This window comes from Triticum urartu, chromosome 7A (genome assembly GCF_056163025.1).
Source record: "Triticum urartu cultivar PI428250 chromosome 7A, HENAU_Tu73, whole genome shotgun sequence".
Taxonomy (NCBI): Eukaryota; Viridiplantae; Streptophyta; class Magnoliopsida; order Poales; family Poaceae; genus Triticum; species Triticum urartu.
In genome coordinates, this window is record NC_141879.1 from 96,249,701 (window position 1) to 96,261,694 (window position 11,994).

Here is an 11,994-nt window from a genome sequence, read left to right on the forward strand (position 1 = left end):
GATTAGAAGATTTTTCTTCATAGTGAAAAAGTAGAATGAGAAAGCTAATGAACCTTAAATCCACCCTCGGAATTTACAAAGTCGACGGATTTTCCTTTTGCTACGCTCTGCACGTGCAACCTCGGGGATTTTGCTAGTTCAATGTGGAAACAGGGCCTTTATGTCCAACAAAAAAATTTAGACACGATGCAACCGATCCACTGATTCAGCCACGTCATTCAAAACCATGAACATGTGCAGAAACAACCCAATCCATGTGCAGAAACAACGCATTGGATCCTATCTATACAATGGCATCCTTTCCTCCCAAGTTTCTTTCTCAAACAGATCACAGTGCTCTGTCTCCAGTGTACAAACAAAAGCAAATACTCCGGATATGCATCGCAATATAAATAGGCAAGGTGCTTTCCGTTGGAGAAATACATCGACAACTGAAACCAATCAGATATATTTACATTGCATAGCCTGAAACCTCATGTATAAAGTCGACGCATTCAGCACAAGCTTGCTAAGCTGCTGTAAATGATGAGGAAGTGAATGCACTATCTAGTCGACAAAGGACTTGACCAAACACGTATCTGAAACTCGTATCGCAGGCAGAGGTTGCAGATTTGAAGTCCCTCCAATTTAGCGTTCTATATTTTATTACTGGAGCAAGGAGAAATCTTCAGGGATTTACTCTGTTCAGCTTCACCAGTCCAGCGTATTGCACAGAATTTCTGGTAGCAATAGATATCAAACGAAATTTTCAGGAAACTGACCAATACTCATTGACCAGAGATCAATTCAGGGATTATTGTATATCTTCAGGCATAACACTTTTTCCTAAGAGCTGATTTATCAAGTGAGCAATCAAAATCTGCAGTCTCTTCTAAATATCTGTGTTCGATGTGTGTGACCGGTACTCCTCGACCAGCTTGCAAAAGAGAGATCCTTCAGTTTCCATGAGCTTTGTAGGTTTGTCATACTCCACTGCTTTCCCTGGAAGTGTTCATATATAACTCATTAGTATGGGAAAGATCCAGAATACATTTCGCTTCAACTACAGTTTGTACATTCCATATTAATTTCGGGTCAATAAGACGATGAGTTCTACAAACAGGTCACTGTATGTTTCTTATAAATTGCTGGTAAGAGAAACATACCGTCGCTCATTGCAAGTACCATATCGCAGTCCATAACTGTTGGTATACGGTGGGCCACTGTAATAACAGTGGAATATTTGAATTCTGTTCGGATCGTTTTCTGAAGGATAGCATCTGTTGCATTGTCTATAGAGGCTGTCGCTTCATCAAGAACCAAGATGCGGCATCTTCTCAGAAGTGCGCGTCCCAGACAGAAGAGCTGCCTTTGGCCCATACTCCAGTTCGACCCGTCTTGCACAACTATTATGATGAGATCTTGATCAGTACTATGAATGAGACAGTTCCAACACCATGCTAGCAAAAGGATATAGCTAAATATGTCTAGGATTACTAACATTTTGACATATTTATTGTCACATGTATTTTCACACCTATTTTCAGTTTCTAAAATCATTTGTTACAGCAGAGTTTTCTGTTTAGCCAATTTATTGTTTTAAAAAATAAACTACATAAACCAAAAAAAAAGATGAATTGAAGTTTCCTACCATGTGAATCCAATCCATGTTCCTTCTCCCGGACAGCTTCAAGAAGTTGACATTTGTCAAGAACCTGCAGCATAATAACAATTAGAGTAACCACATTAGTGACTCCCTTTGAAATGTACATATGCCATAAACTGAGAAACGGGGGCTCTAATCCTAAGCTCAGCTTCAAGAGGTGTAGCTTTACACTCCTACCAGGCCATCACCCTTGTTTGAGTTCTCCTGAACTAAAATTTGGGTACATATTTCTTCAATCAGTAAAAAATTGTCTAGTTCCTCCTAAGCAATCTAGTTTTACTTTCTGAAAGCGCTAGGTATATCAAAGTAACTGGGCTGAATTCATACTGAATTGCAACAATACTAAAAGAGGACTGCCTCATGATTAAAGATCACATCAGGTTCTTGTCAACGGCCTGTACATATATACATGTACATGTGGTAACTGTGCAGGAAACCACTGGGGAAAATACGCAGGCTATGCATGGAAAGTGATATAACTCTTGACACCCCCAGCCCCTGGCCTTGGATCCATAACACTGAGTTTGGAGAGATAAAATTACTGTTGAAAGCCACGAGCCACAAGACTAGCTTTGTAGCATTCAAGAGAACCATCAGAGAGAGTCTTAACCTTGTAGACCCACTTACAAATGATTGGACAAACATGGGGAGGAAGAGAAACAAGATCCCACGTGTCAGTACGCTTAAGAACAGTAACTCTGCCTTCGCAAGCTGCCATTTGGATGAACACCAACATCATGATAATAAGTTCGCTCTAGAACAACTACGCTAGTGCTAGAAAAAACACACCAGTCATCAGGCGGAAGCAGGCGATGACGTAAGCCACAAGTAGGCTGAGTCAAGGAAGATGGCACATGAGAAGCAGATGGCTCATTAGTAGAATCATCCACAACACATGGACAACGAGTATAATAATGAGAAAAGGAGGGAAGAATAGGAGGAGGAAGAGGTGCATCGATCATCGGCATTCTCAAGAAGATGACGATGCTTACGCTCAGCCACACCATTTTGAGCATGAGCACCAGGATAAGAAAACCGAGAAAGAGTATCCTACTCAGCAAGGACACCACGTAACATCTTGGAGATATATTCTCCAATAGAGTCAGCATGAAACAGGCGAATAGGCATAGAGAACTGATTGTGAACCATGGCAGCAAAACACTTATATAGAGAGATAAACTCACTGCAAGAAGGCATAAACTAAAGCCAAGTATAGCAAGAGAAATCATCTAAAAGATACCAAAGGAGTAATATAGTATTGATGGCCCCCTTTCGAAGCGAAGGGGGACAGACCCCATACATCAGAATGAACTAAATCAAAAGGACGTTGAGCACTGACTCACTAGTATGATAGGCTAATTGAATCTGTTTGCCAAACCTACAAACCTGACACTCTAAAGATATTTCTCCTAAGATAGACCCTAGAAGACCTCGAAGAACTAAAGATGATAGACAAGAACCAAAAAGATGACCTAGTCAGTGATGCCACTGCTGAAAGGAACCAGTAGGTAAAGCGACAGAAGCAAAGGGATTGGCGACAATGGTGGCAACAGAAGGAACGTGAAGCCAGTCTAACTCCCAAAGACCCTGAAAGTCATGGTGGCGACGCCCAACACCAAGCAGGGTACACGCGCGACCATCCTAAACAAAACAAGAATTAATGTTAAGAATGACATGATAACCATAATCAGTAAGTTGACCAATAGAAAACAGGTTCATGGTAAGTCAGGGAACATGAGCAACATCAGTAACAGAAAAAGAAGAAGTGTTTAGAGTTCCTTGACTAGCAACATAAAGAGGAGCACCATCATATGTGATAACATGAACAGGAAAATCGAGGGGTCTAAGAGAGGACAAGGTGTAAGCATCAAAAGACAAATGAAAAGAAGCTCCATAATCCAGAAACTATGGATGTACCTGACCTATGTAGGTGGTGCTCGCGGAGTGCCAGAAGCATTAGTCACAAAACCTATAGTACTCGCCAAAGAAGAACCTGAAGGGGCAAGCAAACGCTTAACTCTCACAATATCCTGCTCAATCAAGACAATGGGTGAGGGTCTCGCAGTAGAAGCACGGTCCCAGAAGAAGATGTGTGTGCTTTGTTGCACTTGTCCCGCTTCTTCGTGAAGCAATCAGACTCGGGGTGACCATCCTTGTTGCAGTAGCCACAATGAGCATGAGAGCTACCCTCACCACCACCCGGAGGAGTTGGCAGGAGTGCCAGAGCATTGGGCGAGAAAGAGCCGATGCACCATACATCATAACAGGAGCATGAACAACAAGCACAAAGGGAGAGCTCAAGTAAACCAGCACCACGTAGGCGAGACTCCTCAGCACGAATCTCAGAAAGCGACTCCACAAGAGAAACACAACCACGAGCAAACAGCTGAGCGTGCATTGTGGAGCCGAGACAAGAACTTGTAGACATGATGAAACTCCTTACTCCTGGTGTGATTGCACAACCTAGCCGCGCTGGAAAGTACCACGACGAGCAGTGCGAAGAGAGTCAAGTTGGCGCTAGATAACAAAACTTTGTGCATAGAAATCATTAACAATGGAGGCACCCTGCTAAAGAGCTAGCATGCTCCTGGCGGACCATAAACAAGTATAAGGCACCACCAGAGGGATGTTAGCGCTGGCGAAAACGGGTCCACATCTCGAAGACGGTAGTGAGGCCCATAAAGTAAGAGGCAAACTGAGGCAGAACACTATATGTGAGAGCAACCACGACATGAGCATCATCATCGAATCACTAAGTATAAGCAGATAGAGCATCATGGTAAGTGGGAAGAGCCTCCTCATATGTCAGCACCTTCTAGTCAAACCGCAACATCAATAGCAACCTTAGTTGCATCCGCGGCAAGAGCCGGTGTCACCGGCGGGGTAGGAGTCACAAGAGGAACCAGGTGCGGCGAACATGGGACCTCACCAGAAAGAACACCCTAGAGAAGAACGCCACGCATATGAATGCACATAAAGGCAACAACTGTTAGCACCACCAATAATTATCGGGCAATGAGGGATGGCAACATAGGCTGACGACGAAGGCATGGTACTTGTTTTTTGCGGGAGGAGTGGGCGACGCATCGAGAGGCCGACAGTTGGTGGCCAGGAGGCACGGCTGTGGACCAGATTGAACTGGGGGCAGAACGGCATGAGGAGGGTTTGGTGCAAAATTAGGAGATGACGAAGGCGGGTGGTGGTGTGTGTCTAGGAAGGCGACGGTGCAAGCCGGTGGGGATAGGGCAGTGCAGATCGAGGAACTGGTGAGATGGACCGGGGCGCGGTTGGCAAGACGGGGCAGATCGAGCAAGACACTTTGGGTCGAGCGAGGCAGGTTGGGTGGAGTTGGTTGAATAGGGGCAGGAAGAGAGGAAGCAGCCACAGAAGAGAACTGCCGCAGCCAGCAGCATAGCCATCGAAGACGAGGAAGCGACGGCGCGCTAGAGGATCAAGCACGAGTTGACCGTACAAAAAAAGAACTAGGGCTCTAATACCATGCATGTTAGTAAATATGCAACTTGTATTTCCTAGGAAACCCCTCGCACAACGGGGAAACACATGCTATACATGGAACATAATATAACTCTTTCGGTAATGATACCTTATCATCATAATCTTATCTTATCATTGAGTAAGATGAGAAAAGTCAACATTGTTAGTTGTGTATAATCTTACCTCCCATATTTGTTCATCTAAGAATTGCCCAAGAGGATCTAGATTGTATCTTATTGTGCCCTGAAAAAGTGTAGGATCTTGTGGAATGATACCCAAACGTGAACGCAGATCATGTAAGCCTATCATAGTGATATCCACAGAGTCAATAATTACTTTCCCTTCGGCAGGTTCAACAAGACGAAACAATGCACCAATTAAGGTTGTCTTCCCACTTCCTGTTCGGCCAACTATACCAATCTTATCTCCACCTTCAAACTTGCAAGTGATTCCATGTAGTACAAGTGGAAGATCTATCCTATACCTGATCTGTCAAATGAAAATCAATTGCATACATCTGTAAGAAGTGTTAATACAATTTTTTACCTTGGAAGGTGTACATGTAGATATTTATGTCAAATTACCTTCAAATCCCTAATCTCCACATTGCCATTTTGGGGCCAATCTGGTAACGGTCGATTTTCTTCAACAACTTCTGTTGCTTCACTTTGTATGTCCATGTACTGGTTCACCCGTTCGACTGATATTATTTGATTCCCAAGGTTGCATTGGAATTGAACAGAGGCAACAAACATAATGTTTAAGGAAAGACCATAGGACAATGCCATTCCCACAAAACCTGTGAAGGTACCAAAGCGAGGAATTAGTTCTACTATTTGTAATATTAATGCCCTTGGAATTAATTCTACTATGATAGTATCAAATACTTTATTTAGTTAATTTCGACACATGAGCATTAGGACTAAAACTGCATCTTCATAAAAGATACAAGCATATACATAAAATCATCAGAACAAGTGGTAGCTTGAGAACATATGGTGTTTTATATTCACCTTATTTTGCCTGGCAGAATGCAGCAAATGTATTTTTCTTGGAACAATAAACATTATTACCTCAGTTCATATATACAAGGCGTTATAGAACATATTCAGTCGAAAATTTATAACTTAGTACAACTTTGTACTAAATCAGTGGTACTTATTTTGGGACAGAGGAAGTATTATATAAGTAAAAAGTATTTGCACTCGTAGGTCAAAATACTATCATTAGATTTTTCATCAATATTATTTCCATACTATAACTCTCTTCTAGTTTTCTACAAACATATACATATAAAAAGTACGGTTCAAATAAGTTTGCCAGAACCCATGTCATGTGTGAAACGACATCTATTTACGAGTGGAGGAGTCAATGAAAAGGTACCAACATTTACGTGTCAGTGCATCTAAGATCTAACACCTTAATTTGCAAATCAGATACAAGCAACAATGGCCATAGAATGAGCTGGCTACTCAATTTTGTCCAAATATTTCAATCACCATGGTGTTCATATAATTGCTTACCGGGGCTAAAGGTTCCTTGAGGAAGAAGGGCCATGACAAAGGCAGAAAAAGAAAGAACTGCGGCGCTCATTATCTCCAGACGTTGAATCAACCATTCAGTTGCTGCAAAATTATAGAAATATGGACTAGCATTCATGTCAACAAGATCCAAATTTTTAGCAAAGAAACGATCTTCTTCCTCAAAGGCCCTGATTGTTATAGCCCCTGAAATCGATTCACCCAAGTGATTTGCTAGAGCAGACTTGGTAGTACCATTGATCCGCATCAATTCCTTGGCCGAGGCAAGATAGTACCTCTGCATGACCAAACATAACAAGTTTCGGTTAATGAGAACACTTAATGCAAAACTGTAGGCTCATTCACTCACGGACTAAAATAGCAGCACAGAACATCAATTGGTGATTGAAATCGAATAATCTTACACATGAGCCTTACCCACAAAGAAAAAAAGTCATATCGATTACCTGCAACCAAATTGCCAAAACTATCATTGGTACGGCTATGAACAGAACTTGCCACATAATAACAACCAATACCCCTAGATTGCTATATGCAATTAGGCTGCCACCAAGGCTAAGCGCAAAGGCAAATGGAAAATCAAGGTCAATGATACTCAAATCTGAAGAGACCTGTAGTAGAAGAAAAAGAGAAGGAGTTAATCTATCGTAAGAAATATCTCTGGTGTAACACGTAACTGAAATTTAATGTATTTTCCATTCATTGAGAATTCTTACCCGGCTAAGAACCCTTCCTAGAGGAGTAGAGTCAAAAAAGGACATTGGTGCATGGAACAATGAATTGAGCAACTGGGAAAATATGGATCTTGATGTCTGGATCCCAAGAACCACGACCAGCAAATATCTTGATAGCAAGAAGAACATTGTGCAAACTCCGGTAATAATGTACACGGAAATTAACTTCAGCGCACTAACATGAGGATTCTGAACATTAGCAGCCATCCACCAATTCTGTAATATTTGCCCAGCTACAAAAAATGTGTGGGAAATCATTGACAACGAGAAATACAGGAGGCCTTTGTTCTAGCGCAGGTAAAGCATATAAGGCTTAACACCTGCATCCCCTGTTTCTCTTTCCTCTTTCTTGATCAGTTGATCTGCCGGCGATAGCTTCCCAGACTCTGTATATCTACTTCGATGAATATCAAGTGTCTCCTTTATTGATACTTCCTTAGGTCTTTGAGTGGGTTTGCTGTTATTAAGATCCGAAACTCCAATAATATCTTTATGGGCACTTACAAGGTCTTCAAATTCTTCACAATCTACCAATAGGTCTTGATAAGGTGCAGACCGAATAACCTCTCCATGTGACATAAACTGCCAAGAATCATCAATAGTTTTAGATGACACTAAAAATTAAATAAAGCTAATTACAGATAAATATCTAATTCTTCGAAGTGGAGAGAAGTACCAAAATGGAGTCAAATATGGGTAGAAAATCCACTTGGTGCGTCACCAAAAGAACAGTCTTCTCTGATAGTGCACTCATGACATATTCCTGTTAGAAAGAGCTTTGTAAAACAGTTCACGATCAAATAGAAATAGAAATAGAAATAGAATCCTTACATTGAAAAGACTTGTGGCTGTATGGGCATCAACAGCACTGAAAGGGTCATCAAGAAGATAGATGTCTGCATTTTGGTATAGTGCACGAGCAAGCTGGACGCGCTGCTTCTGACCACCACTAAGATTTACTCCTCTCTCCCCAATTTGAGTGCAATCTCCATATGGCAACATTTCAAGATCCTTGACCAACGAACACCTCATGAGTGTGTTGTGGTATCTTTCCTCATCCATCGACGATCCAAAGAGAATATTGTCTCGCACAGTTCCTGATTGGATCCATGCATTCTGAGAAATATATGCTATCTTCCCGCAGACTTGGATCTGGAAATTTTATGCAAAGATCATTAATTTTATATAAAGCTGTTACGAAAAAATGAATTCATTAACATACTTCATGTTGGAAAATATTGTCAAGCATAATTTTCATAAATTGCAAACCAAACATGATGCAGTTGTCAACATAACATGGATATGGCAGCTATTTCTTTAACATATGAAGTTAGTAAAAATTCATACCATGCCTTCAGTTTTTGGTACCTCTCCGAGTACAGCAGCCAAAAGCGTCGACTTTCCTGATCCTACCTCTCCACAAATCACAATCTTTTCTCCACCTTTGACAATCAGATTTATATTATTTAGAGTTGGTTTTGATGTGTTCTCGTCCCACGAGAAGCTACACAGATTCATCTCTATAGGGTAATCAATGCCAACAAAGTATTTTTTCCTAACTTGCCCGTTTAGCTCAGGTGCATCAAGGAACTTTGATATCCGAGTGAACGCAACCTTAGCTTGTATCACAACTGCAATAACTTCTGGTACTAACCTTATTGGTTCTTGCACAAGACGTAGAGTTGCCACAAAGGTGAAGACATTGCTAGCATCAAGAGGGATTTTCAAAAGATAGCATGTCAGAAAGGTCGCTGCCGAAACCAAAACAGGTGAAGACCAGAACATGAAAGTGTTGTATGCCCTCATAAGCTGAAATGCTGACAACAACTTGTACTCAACCTTTCTCAGCCCCTCGATGACCTTCTTGAAGTGAACTTCCCAAGCATACAGTTTTAAGATCTTCATATGAACCAATGACTCAGACATGGCTTTCAATCTCACATCTTGTGCTTCCATAAGTTTAGTCTTGCATTTGTGTTGCAGTCTAGCCAATGGAACGTTGCACAGTACGGTCAGAATGATGACAACCAAAGATGAAATCATTGCAGCACCAACCGCATTGTATAGAATTGCCAGAGCAATGCAAAGCTGAACACTTGTTGTCCATGTTTGATGGAACCAGTATGGGGATTCTCCAATCCGATATGCATCGACAGTCACATAGTTTATAATGTTTCCAGAGGAGTGCTTCACTTTTGCTGCATTTGATAGCTTTTGTTGTTTCTTATAAATAGCTGCCGACAGGAGTGACCTCACCTGCAGTCCTAATCTCCGAGTGCGGAAATACCACTGTCTCTGTGACAAAGATTCACAGCATTTGCAAATGAACAGTAACGCAGCAAGCACATAACCTTCGTGTTTAAAGGTCCCTTTCCCAAGTGATACATTGATGAATGCCTTGAGAATAATTGGGCCCGTTGATACGGCAAGAACCCTGAGCAAAGCAAAGAAACCCGAGACCAAGATGGCACGCCTGTGACAGGAAACAATAGTCCAGAAGAATGATGGTGTGGCGTGTGACGACGACTGCTTCTTTCCATTCAGCTTCTCCATGAACATCGAGTACTGGTTGCATGCTCGATCTGTGGCGCCTAGAAGTGGCATGTCTTTGTCCTCAAGGGGTTTCTTGTAGCCCATCTTCATTAGAGGATTCAACCACCAAAATGACATCTTGCTGAAAACCCCAGCTTTAGCAAAGGGAGTCACCTGACTCTCAGAATCAGCTACCTCTTCGTCTGAAAAAATAATAGCTTTAGCAAAGGTAGCAGAAGTGATGCGGCTAGCTATGTAAGATGAGGAAATTGAAGAGAGGATTTACCTGTGAGGGAACCCATCTGTGTGCGCAATCTCTGTTGCTCCCAGGTGGACAAGCTCCTGTTGCAGCCCTGCACCAACCATGAACAGAGAACTAGTTAGGACTTAGGACAGAGAACAGATACTCTTTCTCTATGAAGGAGCAGACGAGGAACAGATACTACAAATACTGGTACAAGAGCAACCTCAGAGTCCAAAATCCAAATCCCATGAAATTATCTAGAGGGGACGCGCAGAAATTTGAACACTCGCTCGGAACACAAAGATCACATTGCCACATAAAAATAAAAGAAACCCAAAGCTGAAGAAGAAAACTGCACTGTTTTGTTTGGCTACAAGAACTGTTTTGTTTGGCTAAGAAAGATCGACAGGAAAAGCAACAAATTGCGCCCGTATTGCAACCTAACCTATGAAGCAATGGGCCGGTAGTAGCGCCTCAAGTTGGGAATGAGCCGGCCCGCTCTGGCCCGGACCTGGTCCCTGGTGGCCCCTATAATCTACACAGGGATATGGGACCGACCCAATGGTCCAGGAGTGACTCTGGCCCCATGTCCCATTGTGCGATATGGTCCGACCCAAATAATACATGAGAACTTTCATGATCACTATAATTCAAGAATATGTTTCATTACCAGAACATGTCTAATCAACAAAACATGCATGATTACATCACTAGGGCACACTGAAAAGAAAATCAGGACAAAATCCTCAGCCATGACATGATCACACGACAACAACCTGATGAACATAGATAAACATTTTATCGCTCTAAATCACCCCAAAATCAACTTCAGATTAATGAATCTACTTATGCTTCAAACCAACTGATACATACCTGTGCACAAAGGACACGGCGCCCTCCGCCTCCTCCTCCTCCTTGCCCCGAGCTTGTTGTCCGTCCAAGCTATATAAGCTGCAGGGCTCGGCGCCGCAAGCTCTTTTATTGCCACGACCACGAGGACGTCGCTGACAACGTGCGGACTCGATATGTTCGTGTGTGCAAGTTTTGTAATCTCCTGTGATACGTTGAGATCGGCAGCTTGAGAATCAAATCTTCTGCAAATGATTCCGGTGGTATCAATATACACCACACGCAGGGGCCTCCATATTAATATAGTACTAGTATGCAGATTGCACAAGGGATCACCTCACATGCCACATTATGTACTCCTGTTCCACTGCACAGAGACGAAGCAGCATCCACCAGGTCAACTCTTAACAGCCATCCATTCAAAAATAACCAGCTGAAGCAGCATCCATCCATCAGCGGCGCTGGTGCAGAGGAACTTGGCCACGAGGGCGGCGCATCAGCGGTGGAGAAGCCGAGGCCGGGCCTTGAGTGCCTGGGCTCAGGTGAGGCCGCAGGTTCGGAGGAGGTAGTCATCGAAGGAGGCGGTATGGTGATGGGAGAAGAGAAGAGGCAGGCCATGATGCAGCTTCGGAGGCGGAGTATTATTTCTAGTAGCAGCAACGGCACCGCCTCATACCTCTGCTGCACTTCTCGCCGGAACCAGCCAGCCGCCGTCGCCCCGTCGCACAGCTGCCACTCCACACCATGCTGTGAGAGGAGACATACCAGCAACAGCTCGATGGTGAGTTGCGGCGCGCTGGGGCAGACACACTTGTGCCCTCCAAGATCATCAGAGCCACTTGATAGAAATGGGACTGGGCCTCATGGGCCAATAGGGATACACCAAATACAGTTTCAACTATCTTTGTGGCTCTGTAGGAACTCGCAGCCCGTTATGCCAGCCGCAACATAAAA

At 42.9% G+C, this 11,994-nt stretch overlaps 1 protein-coding gene across 2 annotated transcripts; it reads right to left on the reverse strand.

The window, feature by feature from the left end:
* Positions 1-366: 366 nt before the first annotated feature.
* On the reverse strand, positions 367-11,219 carry LOC147958187 (ABC transporter C family member 10-like). Of its 2 annotated transcripts, XM_087535506.1 has the most exons (8): positions 7,398-7,687; positions 7,128-7,292; positions 6,664-6,958; positions 5,725-5,939; positions 5,324-5,629; positions 1,631-1,694; positions 1,146-1,385; positions 367-981 (listed from the first exon to the last, which is right to left on the reverse strand). In XM_087535506.1, exons 1-8 carry the CDS (start codon positions 7,671-7,673, stop codon positions 872-874), a joined length of 1,671 nt encoding a protein of 556 aa, XP_087391632.1. In that variant the 5' UTR covers positions 7,674-7,687; the 3' UTR covers positions 367-871. The 2 variants fall into 2 exon arrangements, 1 of the variants encoding a protein (XP_087391632.1); XR_015610805.1 differs by lacking the exons at positions 367-981; positions 1,146-1,385; positions 1,631-1,694; ... (1 more) ...; positions 5,725-5,939; positions 6,664-6,958 and adding exons at positions 8,092-8,178; positions 8,247-8,567; positions 8,763-10,150; positions 10,234-10,300; positions 11,065-11,219 and having other exon boundaries at positions 7,155-7,292; positions 7,398-7,997.
* Between the last annotated feature and the right edge of the window lie 775 nt (positions 11,220-11,994).

Bases quoted from the DNA above. Each gene is read 5' to 3' on its own strand.
- LOC147958187 (XM_087535506.1), bottom strand. From the start codon at position 7,673: ATGATTTCCCACACATTTTTTGTAGCTGGGCAAATATTACAGAATTGG. The intron at 6,959-7,127 runs GTAATCGATATG...TTGGTCATGCAG, and splicing joins TTTTGGCAATTTGGTTGCAG to AGGTACTATCTTGCCTCGGC. The intron at 5,630-5,724 runs GTAATTTGACAT...TTCATTTGACAG, and splicing joins TGGAGATTAGGGATTTGAAG to ATCAGGTATAGGATAGATCT.